This window comes from Pseudorca crassidens, chromosome 20 (genome assembly GCF_039906515.1).
Source record: "Pseudorca crassidens isolate mPseCra1 chromosome 20, mPseCra1.hap1, whole genome shotgun sequence".
Taxonomy (NCBI): Eukaryota; Metazoa; Chordata; class Mammalia; order Artiodactyla; family Delphinidae; genus Pseudorca; species Pseudorca crassidens.
Window position 1 is genome coordinate 25,778,751 of NC_090315.1, and position 18,965 is coordinate 25,797,715.

The window sequence follows — 18,965 nt, forward strand, 5'->3', positions numbered from 1 at the left end:
TAACTAAGGGAGTGATTTTCTTTCCCTGCCCCTTTTAATTCTAGACATTTAGCAAGCTAAGGTTAGAGAAATGCTGTAATCAAATGATCCCACACATGCATAATGTCCCACAGCCATGTGGTAGAGGGGAATGAACGTGAGCTTTGGAACCACATGCACTTGCATTTAAATTCTGACTCTGCCACTTATGCCCTGAGGAAATATTACAACCTTAATGAGCTTCAGTTTCCTTGTTTATAAAATGGAAATATTATCTACCTTGTGAGAATTAAAGGTAATATTTGTAAAGTGTGTGACACTTAGAAGGCATTCACTAAATAGTGCTTCTATTATTACTTTGATCTAAAATGGATGTGAGTCTTTTCCTCATTTATTTTAAGAAGGTATATAATTTGATTTTGGTACCAAGATTTAGATTCTAGCTTTGGGTCAAAGCAATCTATTCATCACCAGGTAAAATTAAAGCACATTCACTTTTTTAAAAAATTGTGGTAAATATAAAATTCACTATCTTAACAATTTTTAAGAGTACAGTTCACTAGTGTTAAGTACATTCACATTGTTATGTGATCTCCAGAACTCTTCATCTTGCAAAGCTGACTCTACCCATGAAACCCATTAAACAACTCCCATTCCTCCCTCCCCCAGCCTCTGGCAGCCACCATTCTACCTCCGTCTGAATTTTAACTATTCTAGCTAGATACTTCATCTAAGTGGAATCATATGGTATTCATTTTTTGCTGTTTTTCACTTAGCATAATGTCCTTGAGGTTCATTATATTGTGGCATGTGTCAGAATTTCTTTCCTTTTTAAGTCTGAATAATTTTCCATTGTGTGGATATACCACACTTTATCCATTCATCTGTCAATGAACATTTAGGTTGCTTTTACCTCTTGGCTGTTGTGAATAGTGCTGCTATAGACGTGTATAGTTATGTGTCTCTTGGAGATCCTGCTTTCTATTATTTTGGGCATTTACCTGGAAGTGACATTTGATAATTCTGTTTTTAAATTTGAGGAACCACCAGGAAACATATTATGTTTTCCATAATAACTGCATCATATTACATTCCCACCAACAGTGCACAAGGGTTCCAATTTCTCCACATCCTGGCCAACGCGTATTTTCTGTTTTTTTTTTGTTAGTAGCCATCCTAAATGGGTGTGAGGTGGTATCTCATTGTGGTTTTGATTTGCATTCCTCTAATGATTAGTGAGCACTTTTTCATGTGCTTGTTTGCCATTTGGGAAAATGTCAGTTCAAGTCCTTCACCCATTTTTTTAATAGGTTTTTTGTTGTTGAGTTGTTCTTTATATAGTGTAAATATTAACCCCCTATTAAAAAATTATTGCAAATATTTTCTCCCATTCTTAAGATTGCCTTTTCACTGTTGATTTCATGAGAATAAATATAAGTACTGTTTGTGACTTTTTCTTCTATGCCCTGAAAGCAGGTGATGGTAATATATCTTGATTATCTGGAATATAGTAGGTACTTCGTTATTTTTTAAACTAGTTGTGGGGTAGGGGAATTGCCTTAAAGCAATCTTGTCCAAATGCCCTCCTAGGGCAGGAATCCTTCACAATTTTCCAACACATTCATACTCCAGCTATGGAAGCTTACTACTTAGTGGGTCCATATTTCAGTACTGTTGTAAAGACTTTCTGGAAGCTCATTTCTTTAACAGCTCCTCTTGGCTTATTTAACTGATCAAAAAATGTTTTATCATGGAAGTTTTCAAATGTATACAACAAATATATACCTCTTTACTAGAAGACAATATTATGCTACCCCATACTGACTACCCAAACCCAACAGTTAAGATTTTGCCACACTTGCTTAACTGTATCTCCCTTTTTCCTGAAGTCATTTAACCCACATTATAGCCACATTACCATTATCATACGTCACAATATTAATAGAAATTCTATCATCAGATATGCAATTTAAAAAAAATTATTTAGTTTTGGCTGCATCAGGTCTTCGTTGCTGCACGCGGGCTTTCTTTAGTTGAGGTGAGTGGGGCCTACTTGTCATTGCAGTGCACGGGCTTCTCATCGCGGTGGCTTCTCTTGTTGAGGAGCACAGGCTCTAGGCATATGGGCTTCAGTAGTTGTGGTGCACGGGCTTAGTTGCTCCGCGGCATGTGGGATCTTCCCAGACAAGGGCTCGAACCCGTGTCCCCTGCATTGGCAGGCAGATTCTTAACCACTGCACCACCAAGGAAGCCCAAATATGCAATTTAGAATTAAAGTTCCCTGGATGTCTCTGAAATATCTTTTTATCGTTTGTTTGCTCAAATCAGGGTCAAGACAAGGTCCACACTTGACAGTGGGTTGCTAATTTTTAATTTTAAAAGCAATACATGCTCATTGTTAAAAAAAAATTCAAATGATTTAGAAAGTAATAAAGTGAAAAGTAGAATTCCCTCTCTCCCCATCACCCACTTTCTACACCACACTGTTAACTTTCTTGCATAACCTAGAAAAGTTTAATGCACATATAAGCATGTCTCTCCATAAATGGGATAATACCATATATATGTTCTATAATTTTTTTCATAATAAAACTCAGTACATCAAGATCTATCTTTACTGGCTACAAGGTAACCTTCCATATGTATGTGGCAAAATTTAAACCCTTGCTGATAGGCACATATAGGTTGTTTTCAACCTATATGGGCCATTTTGCTACAGTAAAGGTCACTTTGCATACATCTCTGCCCGCTTGTTCAAGTATTGCTGAGGGATAAATTTCTAGACATGGAATTGCCGGGTGAAAGTATGGGCATGACTTTTATTTGGATACATATTCATCAAAAGTGAAAAATTCCATCTTCCCCACACCCTCACCAAATCTGATAGGTGAAAAAAGTGGGTCCTGACTACCTTTCAGAGTTCCTCTGCCCAGCAGTTTTCTTTCATTTTTTTCAATTTAATTTTTATTTTATATTGGAGTATCATTGATTTCCCAGAAGTTTTCAATGACTGTTCATTCAAATTAAAAAGTCCCGTTTGAAATAGTTAATGCTAGCAAAGTTGCAATCTAAAAAATTTTCAAGTACACACCAGCAGAGAACTAAAAATATCCAGAAAATTAAAGTTTCATAAAAGCTCCCTCGCCTTTCAAATAAGGGAAGCTAACTTCTGCAGTACCTCTCACTTGTGTGGGCCTGGTCTAAACAAATCCCTCAAAGGAACTTTGTTGAAAAGTTTCTCTAGGTAGAGAATAACAGCATATAGGGGGAAAAATTAAAATTTGATAGCTATCGGATTTTCTCTGGATCTGCCCTGTCTTATATAGAAGCCACTAAACATATGTGGCTATTAAGCACTTAAAATGTGGCTAATGCAACTGTATTTCTAATTTTATTTCATTTTAATTAATCATAAAAATACTAGAAAATATTTAAGATGCTTGAACAACTTGAATATGTGACTATATTTTTCCACAGTAAATTTTATGAAATCTAAATACAAATTGTATGTCTGATAAAAATCTAGAATCTGAACTGGCATGTATTTTAAGTGTAAAATACACACCAGATTTTGGAGACTTAGTATGAAAAAAATTCAATAATTTTTATATTGATTACATATTAAAATAGGTTTTGATATGTTAAATAAATTATTAAAATTAATTTTACCGGGGTATTTTTAGAGAAGCTATCAGAAAATTTTAAATTATGTATATGGCTCATATTATATTTCCATGAGGGAGTGGTGCTCTAGATCAGGATAACTAACTACATTTTTCTGGGGAGAAGATTTATAGCATTCCCCCAAGAATGTGAAGTCCCATGGAAGGGAAGAATCACCATACTATAGATGGAACTATAGATATCCTCTATAGCTCCTTCTGGAGGCTGCCTTCAGAACACCTTAAAAATAAAGCATTTTACCAAATCACTGTTACTGGCCCATGAAAGGGAGGTTTCCAGCAGCCATCTCTTCTGATATTCATCCACAAGCTGACAAGCTTGGAGCAGGCCTAGATGTGCTGATACTGAAAATCTTAGCTTCCCAACAGGGGTTAGTGTTCCAGAGGAAAGTTATAACCGAAGAAATGCAGCAGGAGGATTAATATCTCCATCTTCTGCCTCTCTCCCCACAATAAAAAAAAGTCTTTATTATGGGACAAAAGTCCTGAAAGGCTGTGAAACTGTTGCATGGCTAATTAAAAATTAAAAGTAACTAAAAACTTCTGGCCCAAGAAGGTCATGAGAATAGCAAAAAACTTCCTTACAACTAAGGAAATTAAAAGGATTGTTTCCTTTTGAATAATTACTCCTTGTTAATAATTTCTTGAAGTTAGTTAAGTGATGGGTATATACCTGATAAAACAGTACGAGAGCAGTTTGCATTTGTTTTCTCTTGATGCATCATTTCTGTGTTTCTCTCAGAAAGCTGAACATCATTACATTCTTATCTCTCTTTCACATATTACATATCAGTTCCCAGACTTACTAGACCATAGATTCATAACTGTGGAAGAGAGATCAGGAGGGAGACTGCCAATGTCAGGACAGGGCAGAATTAGGAGAGGGTAGAGGTATGTACAGATTTTAAAAGCTTATTCAAAACTATCATTACTCTGATATAGCCATGACAGTCAGTACATTTTGAAATTTCAAAGAATATTAAAGGATGCATGTTTTGATTCTCAAAAAGGAGCACACGTTAAAACAAGTTTGAGGATCTCTGCCCTGAATCCACGTTGCTTCACACTAGAGCAACAAATGTAGTACAAAATGTCAGCTCACACCTGAGCAAGTCAAAATGCTAGGAATTCTTTGCACTGGAGGAGGTAATACTAACATGCCCTGCGTGATAGTCCACTGGGTTCTTTAATCAGAGTAAGCTTAGACATTAAATTTGACATATGCAAAGTAGAAGCTTTCCTACCTACCTAAAGCATGCCTACACTTATCACCAAAAGTAGGTACACTTGAAAAGTAATCCCAGCATTTCAACTGATCTTATAAGGCAGAAAAAAGTTCTTAGGTCAGTCTCTTTACAGCCACTTTTCATCCACAAGGAAGGCAACAGCCATAACCTTTTTTTACAAAATAAGTAGAAGGCCAGATTATTAAAAATCTTCAGTCATGACTTCACCACAAGTCTCAGTAATTTCTGGGCCCATGGGAGCAGCAGAGTTGAGGATTAGGGACAAGGTGGAAATTTCCTTAACCTGTTGGCAGCAGTCACCACGTAGAAGTGTTTCTTAAGGTAAGGAGAGAAAAAAGGAAGGGAAAAAGGCATATTTATAGATCAATTACTTTAAGAAGAAACAATAAAAGGACTTGCTTAAGTTTAGCCACTTGGGTTTGTTTAAAATTGATAACTAAAGGGGAAAAGAAGATTCTAGCACAATTATAGTAAAACAGTCACATGACTTTCAGGGACATGTTTAGAGCAAGTTTGAAGTGAGAAAATATGTTATCCCACCCTTTTCATGTGAAAAATGGAGCACCCTAGAATGGTATTTTTCAAATTGTAACTCACAACCCACCAGAGGGTCATGAAATCAAACTGGTGGGGCATGACTAACAACTTTTTTTAAATGAAACTAAATATCATAGAATAGAAAATATCAAAAGTGCATCACACTCTGTGGAGCAAATGTCGCAGTATTTTTGTTTCACATGTGTGCGAGTATACGTGTACTTGTATACTGGCTCTCTGGGTAAAGCATTTTGGTTTTGTTTTTTATTGAAGATCTAAGCCAGTATCAAAATGTTGGAAAGTCACTTCCCTGGAGGACAATTGTTTTTAAGAGACATTCTATGTCCATGGTTCCAAAGCGTTCTGCTGTAAACAAAATTATAAAGCTTTCAAAGCCTAATAGGGCTTTCCTAGGCCCTTTTTCTAAAATGTGGAGGAATCATCCTCAAGCTATGGGCAGTTAGTTCTGAGCGCTGCACTGCGGTGTTCATTGAGAACACATGCTCAGACTTCATTCTGTCACTTCAAGTGTTCACATAAGTATGAATTGAAAGCTATTTTTATGCCAGTCACTTTTGGTCTGTGGCATTTTTTAATCAAGGTAACAGGTTTTTTTGTTTGTTTTTGTTTTTTTGCGGTACGCGGGCCTCTCACTGTTGTGGCCTCTTCCGTTGCGAAGGTAACAGGTTTTTGACGTGAGACAGTTTTCCCCCTAAATAATCTATTTAGAATCAAAACGTAAGTAAAAACTTAGTACACTTCTTTCAAAGGACATTTTAAGAAAACAAATGCTGCTTTTACTAAAAGAAAAACAGATACCTTCCATTTCCTCTGAGCCATGTATTTCTGCAGCAATAGTTGGGATTTGAGACGAACTTTCGATTTAGAAGCTTTGGCAGGCAAGTTATTCAACCACTCATGTTTCAGGCACTGTGTGGCACTCATTCTGCAGCTGTGAAATCAAACAGCAGGTGAGACTTTTAGTTGGGGTTGCATTTTTCTGGCTATCCAAAATCTGTTTAATTGGTAGGAAGCTGAGTCAGTGGAACAGATTAATCATATAGGCAGATTCATGCCACGTGCTAAAAAAAGACCTACTACCTAAAATTCCCATCCTTAAAAGTGCAAGAATGTCGTCAGCAAAATGTTCCCTGCCCTCTATTGAGGGTATGTGTCCTGGTGATTAATCACCACCTCCCAGAGAGAGCTGGGGAATCAAGGCAGGACAGTAGGAGGGCCAGCTGTGCCTGGAATTGCTCTTAAGAAGTAAAAGAGCATGAGCCTTGAAAGAAGCTCATCCTTCTTCACAGAGAATAACGTCAACTTGTTCATCTGAATTAGAAATATATTTCCTCTCACATAACTTTTCAAACAGTCAAGGCCAGGGAACGAGAGCTGTCTCAGAGCCCAGATCTTGGGCCCCACCACTTGTAGTTATTCCCATATGTCTGAGTATCGGAAAACTCAGTGGCCCAACCCATAACCTTGATATAGCTACTGAAAACGAAGTAGGTCTTCATCACCAAGAAATAAAGTTTTCTGTCTTTTATTCTGGGGAATAACAACTGCATATCTCAACTTTTTTTCAACATTAGCCTATGAAAAGCAATAACTTGGAAATAGGTCTTATTTGTAAATATGGTCCTTTCTAAAACTCTTGTCTAGATTTTATGCTCCTAGTTGCTTGTTTCTTAACTGACTTCCTTTGTCCCTTTCCCTGCTACCTTTTCTTTTTTTTCCCCAAAGAAGTAGCAGACTAAGAAATCCTGAAGAGAATCGGTCTACAGGGAGAAAGGACCATTCGCTCCAGCAGCCCTGCCCAGCACCAGCCTGATTTCCACAGCACCCAAATGGATGGTCACCATCAGGATGGATCATGGGTGACAAGCAATAAAGGGTACCTCTTCTCTTTGACCAGCAACCGGGAGACAAAGTCCTTGGCCTCCTCTGACAGCCCTTCAAAGGTGTCAGCATCAAAATCCCAACTACAGTTCACAATGAAATTCATGGTCTCTGCATCCGTTTCCCCTAGAAATGGCGACAAACCACTGAGCCTACAGAGGAGAGAAAGGACTGTCAGTATGTGGAAGCTATACCTGCCAACACACACCGACAATATAAAGAAGACTCTTACAAGGTCAAGCAGAACTAATCAGAACCAAGAGGGTTCAAAAAAAAAGCACCCCCATTGCCTCTCCACGGGAGAAGTCCAGTGCGCTCAATAAAGTGGAAGCACTGAAAAATTGATGACAGGAAGAGTGGTGGAATAAGTCCCCTATCATGCTCACCACATTCCCCCTTACCCTGAAGTAAGAGTAAATTTGGATCCAACCCAATATGCCCGTTTATCAGGTACATTTGACTGAATGTGAAGGTAGCTTGGCATGTCTCTGAGACTACCCAGGCCTCAGGGGCCAAAGGAAAACTGGCTTTATTAGGCTCCTCTAGAGGAGGGCAGAGAGATGAGACAACTTCACTGGCTGGCCTTGGGCCACAATATTCCCCAACCTGGTGTAGCACACACACAAAGTGTGGGGAAAGAGTTAAACTGTAATAATAAGACTAGGAGCAAAGCTTGATTTTGTTGGGCCTCTGAGGAAATAGCTGAGGGATGTCCACAGTTGGAGAGAGAAGAGGACATTTAGTCTGTGTACATATCTCCTCTCAGCCCATCCTAACTCTGCTTCCTCAGCCCACAGAAAACAGGGAGTGCAGAGCAGAAGGACAAAGTTAGAAGATGCAGGAGCTGTGCCCTGCCCTGCCCTCCCCTCTCCTTACCACTTCAATGCACTCCAGTCCCACTTGCACCACAGCACCTGCATTTCTTTGCCAGAGGGCTTTCTCTCCAGTGGAAGCTGATTTATCCACCCAGAAGTTTCAGGGAATTAATAATTCTGGGACCAGCCCACTAGCAACAACTGATTAGAGTCGGTGTATTAATACCCCAACTCCCTCCCCCACTAGCTGGCCTAGCTCTGAGTGGGTGTCCCACAGTGGGCCCCAGTTCCCTGCAGGATTAAACTCCAGGTGCCCACAGTGGTTACTGACTCCACCACACACACTTTACTGGCTGCCTTCCTTCCCCGTTTCACTTCCCCACTTCTCTGTTGGCTTTTCTTAGGGATGCCTCCCCAATAAATTCCTTGCCCTCAAATTCTTGCTGCTTCTAAGGATACCCAAACTAAGACAAATGGCCCCCATTCCCAGTGGGGCATGAGGCCCCTGGGCACTCACAGCATGTAGGTTATGACTCCCACACTCCACATGTCCGTTGGGAACGAGACAAACTCGTAATTGACGACTTCTGGGGCCAGGAACTCGGGAGTGCCAAAGTTCACCTTCAGCTTCTCCCGAGGCTTGTACCTGGGGAGGAGAGGTGCAGAGGACAATGGGAGTGGGCCCTGAGAGAAGTTGTGGATGTCCGGCTAATTCCTTGGGGGGCGCTAAACACTCCCTAAACTTTGCTGTCAGCCATGTTTTCTGGACATCACATCCCACCACACTTGGTTTACTGGGAAATCATCACACACCCAGGCCCTAAATGCAGACTTTCCTAAGTCACTGTGGAGAATAAGAAAACCACAATCCTCCTCCTCCTCCAGGTATTTACAATCTGAAAAAGAGGGAAGATCAATATATCTTATGTGACTGGCCTGCAGTCACACGGATGAGCACAAACAACCTGTGTAGAAGCTGTGTGGGGAGGACTGCTCTATTGTGCATCATAGTTAAAGGGAAGACGATAGGAGTTATAGAAAGAGGCAAAATGCTCAACATCACTGATCATCAGTGAAATGCAAATCAAAACCACAATGAGACATTACCTCACACCATCAGAAAAAAATAGCAAATTGCAAGTGTTGGCTAGGATGTGAAGAAATTAGAACCTTGTCAGTAGGAATGTAAAAGGGAGCAGCTGCTATGGAAAACAGTATGGCAGTTCTTCAAAAAAATTTTTTAAAGAACTACCATATGATCCAGGAATCCTACTTCTGGGTATGTATCCAAAAGAATTAAAAGCAGAGTCTTGAAGAGATATTTATACCCCCATGTTCATAGCAGCATTACTCAGAATAGCCAAAAGGTGGAAGCAACCCAAGTGTCCATCAGCAGATGAATGGATAAACAAAATGTGGTATATACATACAATATGATATTATTCAGCCTTAAAAAGAAAGGAAATTCTGACACATGTTGTAATATGGATGAACTTCGAAGACATTACAATAAGTGAAATAAGCCAGTCACAAAAAGGCAAATACTGTATGATTCCACTTATATGAGGTTCCCAGTGTAGTCAATTCAGAGACAGAAGGTAGGATGCTGGTTTCCAGGGGCTGAAGGCAGGAGGAAAATGAGGGGTATAGTTATTTACTGGGTACAGAGTTTCAGTTTTGCAAGGTAAAAAAAGCTCTGGAGATTGGTTGCACAAAAATATGAACATATCTAAAGACTACTGTAACTAATCTTGAAAATTGTTAACACGGTAAATTTTATGTTATGTGTATTTTATACAATTACAAAAAGAGAAAGATCTAGAAAAAGTATTCTGGACATGAAGTTTAAGGAAGGCTAGGAAGAGAATTGGTGGCTGTATGGGGAAAGGGGTTGGAGAAAGTTGGTTTTTAGAATCAATCTTGAAAAAGAAGAAAACTTCTAGCTGAAATTTAATGGGCAGCAAAAAAGATGTCCTTCAGTTGGAGAATGGATAATATAAAGTATGGTACATCTAGAAAATGTAATAGTATTCAACACTTAAAAAAAACAAAAAAAGAGATTCACAGAAAGAGAGACAAGATGAAGAGGCAGAGGGCTATCTACCAGATGAAGGAACAAGATAAAACCCCAGAAAAACAACTCAATGAAGTGGACATAGGCAATCTTCCAGAAAAAGAATTCAGAATAATGATAGTGAAGATGATCCAGGACCTCAGAAAAAGAATGGAGGCAGAGATCGAGAAGATGCAAGATATGTTTAATAAAGATCTAGAAGAATTAAAGAACAAACAAACAGAGATGAACAATACAATAACTGAAATGAAAACTACACTAGAAGGAATCAATAGCAGAATAACTGAGGCAGAAGAACGGATAAGTGACCTGGAAGACAGAATGGTGGAATTCACTGCTGTGGAACAGAATAAAGAAAAAAGAATGAAAACAAATGAAGATAGCCTAAGAGACCTCTGGAACAACATTAAATGCAACAACAATCGCATTATAAGTGTCCCAGAAGGAGAAGAGAGAGAGAAAGGACCCGAGAAAATATTTGAAGAGATTATAGTCAAAAACTTCCCTAACATGGGAAAGGAAATAGCCACCCAAGACCAGGAAGCTCAGAGAGTCCCATACAGGATAAACCCAAGGAAAAACACGCCGAGACACATAGCAATCAAATTGGCAAAAATTAAAGACAAACAAAAATTATTGAAAGCAGCAAGGGAAAAACAACAACATACAAGGAAACTCCCATAAGGTTAACAGCTGATTTCTCAGCAGAAACTCTACAAGCCAGAAGGGAGTGGCATGATATACTTAAAGTGATGAAAGAGAAGAACCTACTCTACTCAGCAAGGATCTCATTCAGATTTGACAGAGAAATCAAAAGCTTTACAGACAAGCAAACGATAAGAGAATTCAGCACCACGAAACCAGCTCTACAAAAAATACTAAAGGAACTTCTCTACGTGGGAAACACAAGAGAAGAAAAGGACCTACAAAAACAAACCCAAAACAATTAGGAAAATGGTAATAAGAACATACATATCGATAATTACCTTACACGTGAATGGATTAAATGTTCCAACCAAAAGACACAGACTGGCTGAATGGATACAAAAACAAGACCCATATATATGTTGTCTACAAGAGACCCACATCAGACCTAGGGACACAAACAGACTGAAAGTGAGGGGATGGAAAAAGATATTCCATGCAAATGGAAATCAAAAGAAAGTTGGAGTAGCAATACTCATATCAGTAAAACAGACTTTAAAATAAAGAATGTTACAAGAGACAAGGAAGGACACTACATAATGATCAAGGGATCAATCCAAGAAGAAGATATAACAATTATAAATATATATGCACCCAACATAGGAGCACCTCAATATGTAAGGCAATTGCTAACAGCTATAAAAGAGGAAATCAACAGTAACACAATAATAGTGGGTGACTTTAACACCTTATTTACACCAATGGACAGATCATCCAAACAGAAAATTAATAGGAAACACAAGCTTTAAATGCCATAATAGACCAGATAGATTTAATTGATATTTATAGGACATTCCATCCAAAAACAGCAGATTACACTTTCTTCTCAAGTGTACATGGAACATTAACCAGGATATACCACATCCTGGGTCACAAATCAAGCTTCAGTAAATTTAAGAAAATTGAAATCATATCAAGAATGTCTCCTGACCACAACACTATGAGATTAGAAATCAATTAAAGGGAAAAGAATGTGAAAAACACAAACACATGGAGGCTAAACAATACATTACTAAATAACCAAGAGATCACTGAAGAAATCAAAGAGGAAATAAAAAATACCTAGAGACAAATGACAATGAAAACATGATCCAAACCTATGGGATGCAGCAAAAGCAGTTCTAAGAGGGAAGGTTATAGTTATACAAGCCTACCTCAAGAAACAAGAAAAATCTCAAATAAACAATCTAATGTTACACCTAAATGTTACACCTAAACTAGAGAAAGAACAAACAAAACTCAAAGTTAGCAGAAGGAAGGAAGTCATAAAGATTAGAGCAGAAATAAATGAAATAGAAACAATAGCAAAGATCAATAAAACTAAAAGCTGGTTCTTTGAGAAGATAAACAAAATTGATAAACCATTAGCCAGACTCATCAAGAAAAAGAGGAAGGGGACTCAAATCAATAAAATTAGAAATGAAAAAGGAGAAGTTACAACAGACACTGCCAAAATACAAAGCATCCTAAGAGACTACTACAAGCAACACTATGCCAATAAAATGGACAATCTGGAAGAAATGGACAAATTCTTAGAAAGGTATAACCTTCTGAGACAGAACCAGGAAGCAACTGAAAATATGAACAGACCAATCACAAGTAACGAAATTGAAACTGTGACTAAAAATCTTCCAACAAACACAAGTCCACGACCAGATGGCTTCACAGGTGAATTCTATCAAACATTTAGAGAAGAGCTAACGCCCATCCTTCTCAAACTCTTCCAAAAAATTGAGGTGGAAGGAACACTCCCAAACTCATTCTATGAGGCCACCATCACCCTGATACCAAAACCAGACAAAGACACTGCAAAAAAAGAAAATTACAGACCAATATCACTGATGAATATAGATGCAAAAATCCTCAACAAAATACTAGCAAACAGAATCCAAAAACACATTAAAAGGATCATACACCATGATCAAGTGGGATTTATGCCAGAGATGCAAGGATGCTTCAATATACGCAAATCAATCAATGTGATACATGATATTAACAAATTGAAGAATAAAAACCATATGATCATCTCAGTAGATGCAGAAATAGCTTTTGACAATATTCAACACCTATTTATGATAAAAAACTCTCCAGAAAGTGGGCATAGAGGGAACTTACTTCAACATAATAAAGGCCACATATGACAAACCCACAGCAAACATCATTCTCAATGGTGAAAAACTGAAAACGTTTCCTCTAAGATCAGGAGCAAGACAAGGATGTCCACTCTCACCACTATTATTCCACATAGTTTTGGAAGTCCTGGGCACAGCAACAGAGAAGAAAAAGAAATAAAAGGACTACAGATTGGAAAAAAAGAAGTAAAACTGTCACTGTTTGCAGATGACATGATACTATATACAGAGAATCCTAAAGATACTACCAGGAAACTACTAGAGCTAATCAATGAATTTCATAAAGTTACAGGATAGAAAATTAATGCACAGAAATCTCTTGTATTCCTATACACTAATGATGAAAATTCTGAAAGAGAAATTAAGGAAACACTCCCATTTACCACTGCAACAAAAAGAATAGAATACCTAGGAATAAACCTACCGAGGGAGACAAAAGACCTGTATGCAGAAAACTATAAGACACTGTTGAAAGAAATTAAAGATGATACCGACAGATGAAGAGATATACCATGTTCTTGGATTAGACGAATCAATATTATGAAAATGACTATACTACCCAAATCAATCAACAGATTCAATGCAATCCCTATCAACTTACCAATGGCATTTTTATACAGAACTAGAGCAAAAAATCTTAAAATTTATATGGAGACACAAAAGACCCCAAATAGCCAAAGCAGTCTTGAGGGGAAAAAATGGAGCTGGAGGAATCAGACTCCCTGACTTCAGACTATACTACAAAGCTACAGTAATCAAGACAATATGGTACTGGCACAAAAACGGAAATATAGATCAATGGAACAAGATAGAAAGCCCAGAGATAAACCCATGCACCTATGGTCTATGACAAAGGAGGCAAGAATATACAATGGAGAAAAGATAGTCTCTTCAATAAGAGGTGCTGGGAAAACTGGACAGCTGCATGTAGAAGAATGAAATTAGAACACTCCCTAACACCATACACAAAAATAAACTCAAAATGGATTAGAGACCTAAATGTAAGAGTGGGCACTATAAAACTCTTAGAGGAAAACATAGGAAAAACACTCTGACATAAATCACATCAAGATCTTTTTTGATCCACCTCCTACAATAACGGAAATAAAAACAAAAATAAACAAATGGGACCTAATGAAACTTAAAAGCATTTGCACAGCAAAGGAAACCATAAATAAGACAAAAAGACAACCCTCAGAATGGGAGAAAATGTTTGCAAATGAATCATCGGACAAAGGATTAATCTCCAAAATATATAAACGGCTCATGCAGCTCAATATTAAAAAAACAAACAGGACTTCCCTGGTGGCACAGTGGTTGAGAGTCCACCTGCGGATGCAGGGGACACAGGTTCGTGCCCTGGTCCGGGAGGATCCCACATGCCGTGGAGTGGCTGGGCCCGTGAGCCATGGCTGCTGAGCCTGCGCATCCGGAGCCTGTGCTCCGCAACGGGAGAGGCCACGACAGTGAGAGGCCCGCATACCACAAAAACAAACAAACAAACAAACAAACAAAAACAACCCAATCAAAAAATGAGAAGACCAAAATAGACATTTCTCCAAAGAAGACATACAGATGGCCAAGAAGCACGTGAAAAGCTGCTCAACATCACTAATCATTAGAGAAATGCAAATCAAAACTGCAATGAGGTATCACCTCACACCAGGTAGAATGGACATCATCAGAAAATCTACAAACAACAAATGCTGGAGAGGGTATGGAGAAAAGAGAACCCTCTTGCACTGTTGGTGGGAATGTAAATTGATACAGCCACTATGGAGAACAGTATGGAGGTTCCTTAAAAAACTAAAAATAGAATTACCATATGACCCAGTGATCCCACTGCTAGGCATATACCCAGAGAAAACCATAATTCAAAAAGACGTATACACTCCAATGTTCATTGCAGCACTATTTACAATAGCCAGGTCATGGAAACAATCTAAATGTCCATCGACAGATGAATGGATAAAGAAGATGTGGTACATATATACAATGGAATATTACTCAGCCATAAAAAGTAGCAAAAGTGGGTCATTTGTAGAGACGTGGATGCATCTAGAGACTGTCATGTGGAGTGAAGTTAAGTCAGAAAGAGAAAAACAAATATTGTATATTAACGCATATATGTGGAACCTAGAAAATGGTACAGATGTACCGGTTTGCAGGGCAGAAATTGAGACACAGAAGTAGAGAACAAACGTATTGACACCAAGGGAGGAAAGCAGCGGGGTGTGTGGGTTGTGGTGTGATGAATTGGGAGATTGAGATTGACATGTATACACTGACGTGTATAAAATGGATGACTAATAAGAACCTGCTGTATAAAAAAATTAATAAAATAAAATTTTAAAAAATAAATAAATAAATTCAGTGATAAAAAAAGAATCATCAATCCATGAAAAGACATGGAAGAACTTTTAAAATCTACAAACAGTAAATGTTGGAGAGGGTGCAGAGAAAAGGGAACCCTCTTGCACTGTTGGTGGGAATGTAAATTGATACAGCCACTGTGGAGAACAGTATGGAGTTTCCTTAAAAAACTAAAACTAGAACTACCATTCGATGCAGCAATCCCACTACTGGGCATATACCCTGAGAAAACCATAATTCAAAAAGACACATGTATCCCAATGTTCATTGCAGCACTATTTACAATAGCCAGGACCTGGAAACAACCTAAATGTCCATCAACAGAGGAGTGGATAAAGAAGATGTGGAACATATATATAATGGAATATTACTCAGCCACAAAAAGAAATGAAATTGGGTCATTTGTAGAGATGTGGATGGACCTAGAGACTGTCATACAGAGTGAAGTAAGTCAGAAGGAGAAAAACAAATATCGTATATTAATGCATATATGTGGAATGTAGAAAAATGGTACAGATGAGCCTGTTTGCAGGGCAGGAATAGAAGGGCAGACGTAGAGAATGGATGTGTGGCCACGGTGGGAAAGGGGAGGGTGGGATGAATTGGGAGATTAGGTTTGACATAAATACACTACCACGTGTAAAATAGATAGCTAGTGGGAACCTGCTGTATAGCACAGGGAGATCAGCTTGGTTGTCTGTGATGTTCTAGATGGGTGGGGTGGCTGGGGGGAGGGAGGTCCAAGAGGGAAGGGATATATGTATACATTAACTGATTCACTGCACTGTACAGCAGAAACTAACACAACATTGTAAAGAAATTATACTCCAATAAAAATAAATAAATAAAATGGATAACCAACAAGGGCCTGCTGTATAGCACAGGGAACTCTGCTCAATATTATGTAACAACATAAATGGGAAAAGAATTTGAAAAAGAATAGATACACCTATATGTATAACTGAATCATATAGGTGTATCTATACACCTATATAGCTGTATAGATATCTTTAGGTGTACAGCAAAACTGTACACCTAAAACACCTAAAACTAACACAACACTGTTAATCAACTATACTCCAATATAAAATAAAAAGTTTAAAAAAAAGCATATTGCTAAGTGAAAGAAGCCAGTCTGAAAAGGCTACATACTGTATGATTCCAAATATATGACATTCTGGAGAAGGCAAAACTGTGGAGACAGTAAAAAGATCCGTGGTTGCCAGGGATTAGGGAGGAGGGAGAGATAAACAGGTGAAGCACAGAGGCTTTTTAGGGCAGTGAAAATACTTTGTATGATACTATAATGATGAATACATGTCATCATACATTTATCCAAACCCATAGAATGTACAACACCAAGAGTGAACCTAAATTTAAACTGTGGACTTTGGGTGATTATGATGTGTCAATGTAGGCTTATCAATGGTGATGAGGGGAGGCTTTGCATGTGGGGACAGGGGATAAATGGGAAATCCCTGTTCCTTCCCCCTAATTTTGATGTGCACCTAAAACTCCTCTAAAAAATGAAGTGTTAATTTAAAAAAATTAATGGGCACTTCCTATTCGTCAGATACCATGCTAAAAGTTTTACTTATATAAACTTCTCATTCTCACAACAACCCTATGAAGTAGGTAAGTTTATTGTTCCCATTTTACAGATGAGGCAATTGAGAAATAGAGAAGAATAAAATAAATATCCTGCCAATGTGCCTGATTCCCTTAAATCAGGGATGTGCGTTTTCAAAATACAGTCTCTTCTTTTCCAAATTTGCTGAGAGTCAGGCAAATGCAGACCCTGAGCCAACACAGACCATACTCATCCAGTGAAAGAGCAACAAAGATCAGCTTGGTGGCTGAGTTGTGGTGGGAAGCCAGGGAGGGGAGGAGAGTTAGAGCCTTCCTCTGGCAGTCTGTTCCTCCCCTGCTCTGGCACCTGACTGGAGCCTCAGGGCCAAGGAGCCAAACTGAGAGGAACAGGCTTCCCCTTGAGGAGAGAAGGTCCAGGCTCTCAGCCCCTGGATGTCCCTTTCCCAGGATGCATTCCTGTTTCCACTGCTTCATCTGCCCTACAGCCACATCCTGTATCATGTGACTTTGTAGTTCCTTCCACTAGAGATGGCATATACTGCCCCATCCCATTGATGGTGAGCTTGGTCACATGAGCTGCTTTGGCCAGTGGAATGTGGGTGGATGTGACGGTGGGCCAATTCCAAGCTAGGCTGTAGGAGCGTGCCCTCTTGCTCCTCGGCCATCACCATGAGAAGAGAATGAGACACACCTGGAACAGACCTGTCCTCACTGACCTGCATCCAAGCCCAGTTCAATTCAGCCTAGATCAGTGACTCCCAACCAGTGGTCTGTGGGTAAAAGTTTAATAACCAGCTATCTGATTTCTTTTAAGTTTTGATTTGTAGCATTTGCCAATCGTGTAAATACTGATTTCACCGTGTCTGATTTAAAAGTACCATCACCATGTCACTGAATGAAGAGTTGGGAAGAGATCGGCAATAGCACACTATTCTATAGTCTTTCCACCATATAGATAACAATCGGCGTAAATAAACTCATGAACATAAATAACTGTGAAATGTAGTGAAATAGTTAGGAAGTGTTAACTTTTTAAAATGTAACATCTTTGTTTTAAAATAATTTCTTTAATTGTAAGCTTATACAACTTAATTTTTAATAATGGCCATGTTTAACAACTGGCTTACAAGATTCCTTATCATAAGCTAGTATAAGTTGGGTCCAGCATACTAATTCCCCAGCTGACTCGAAAATGTGTGGAGGAAAATAAACAATTGGTGTTTTAAGTCACTGCATTTGGGGGTGATTTGTTATACAACAGTACTGTAGCAATAGTTAACTGATCCATCCACCCCAAAGCTGTGTCAAAATATCCACTAAGACCCCCCCTCCAGATTCCCAGCGCAAGGCCCTCTGTGATCATAAGGTCACATATGAGGTTGCAGCCTCATAAGGTTTGAGATAGGCAACTCCTTGCCCTGCCAAAGGATCTGATGAAATGGGCTTAGATTCCAATCTGAGCACTGGACTGGGAGTCAGGAGGCTCATCCCTGCACTCAACATTCTGGAGACCAAGATAATTAAACAAGATACTTCCCATTCTGTCTCCATTCTCGACCCCTTGACATGTCCCTACTTAGACCCACTGATGACTCTCACCACCCAGCCTGGTGTAAAACTGGTCCCTCTTGGGCTACCCTGGTGGTGCAGTGGTTGGGAGTCCGCCTGCCGATGCAGGGGGCGCGGGTTCGTGACCCGGTCTGGGAAGATCCCACGTGCCGCGGAGCGGCTGGGCCCGTGAGCCATGGCCGCTGAGCCTGCGCGTCCGGAGCCTGTGCTCCACGATGGCCGCAGCAGTGAGAGGCCCGTGTACCGCAAAAAAAAAAACAAACAAAAAACTGGTCCCTCTTGCTAGATGTCAGAGTCTCTGAAGATTTGTATGGCCCTACTCTACTGGGGGTCATACCTGCACTCAGAATCTCAGCGCC

General features: G+C 39.1%; 1 protein-coding gene across 2 annotated transcripts in view; it reads right to left on the reverse strand.

Annotated features, from left to right (window-relative positions):
• Positions 1–2,333: 2,333 nt before the first annotated feature.
• The window catches only part of MYLK3 (myosin light chain kinase 3), a 57,716-nt gene continuing 41,084 nt past the window's right edge, over positions 2,334–18,965 (reverse strand). For both annotated transcript variants that reach the window (XM_067719876.1, XM_067719875.1), the window contains exons 10-13: positions 8,681–8,809; positions 7,348–7,500; positions 6,266–6,398; positions 2,334–5,224 (exon numbers count right to left, since the gene is read on the reverse strand). In XM_067719876.1, coding sequence (XP_067575977.1) covers positions 5,165–5,224; positions 6,266–6,398; positions 7,348–7,500; positions 8,681–8,809 — 475 coding nt within the window. In that variant the 3' untranslated portion in view covers positions 2,334–5,164. The remainder of the gene's footprint in view (positions 5,225–6,265; positions 6,399–7,347; positions 7,501–8,680; positions 8,810–18,965) is intronic.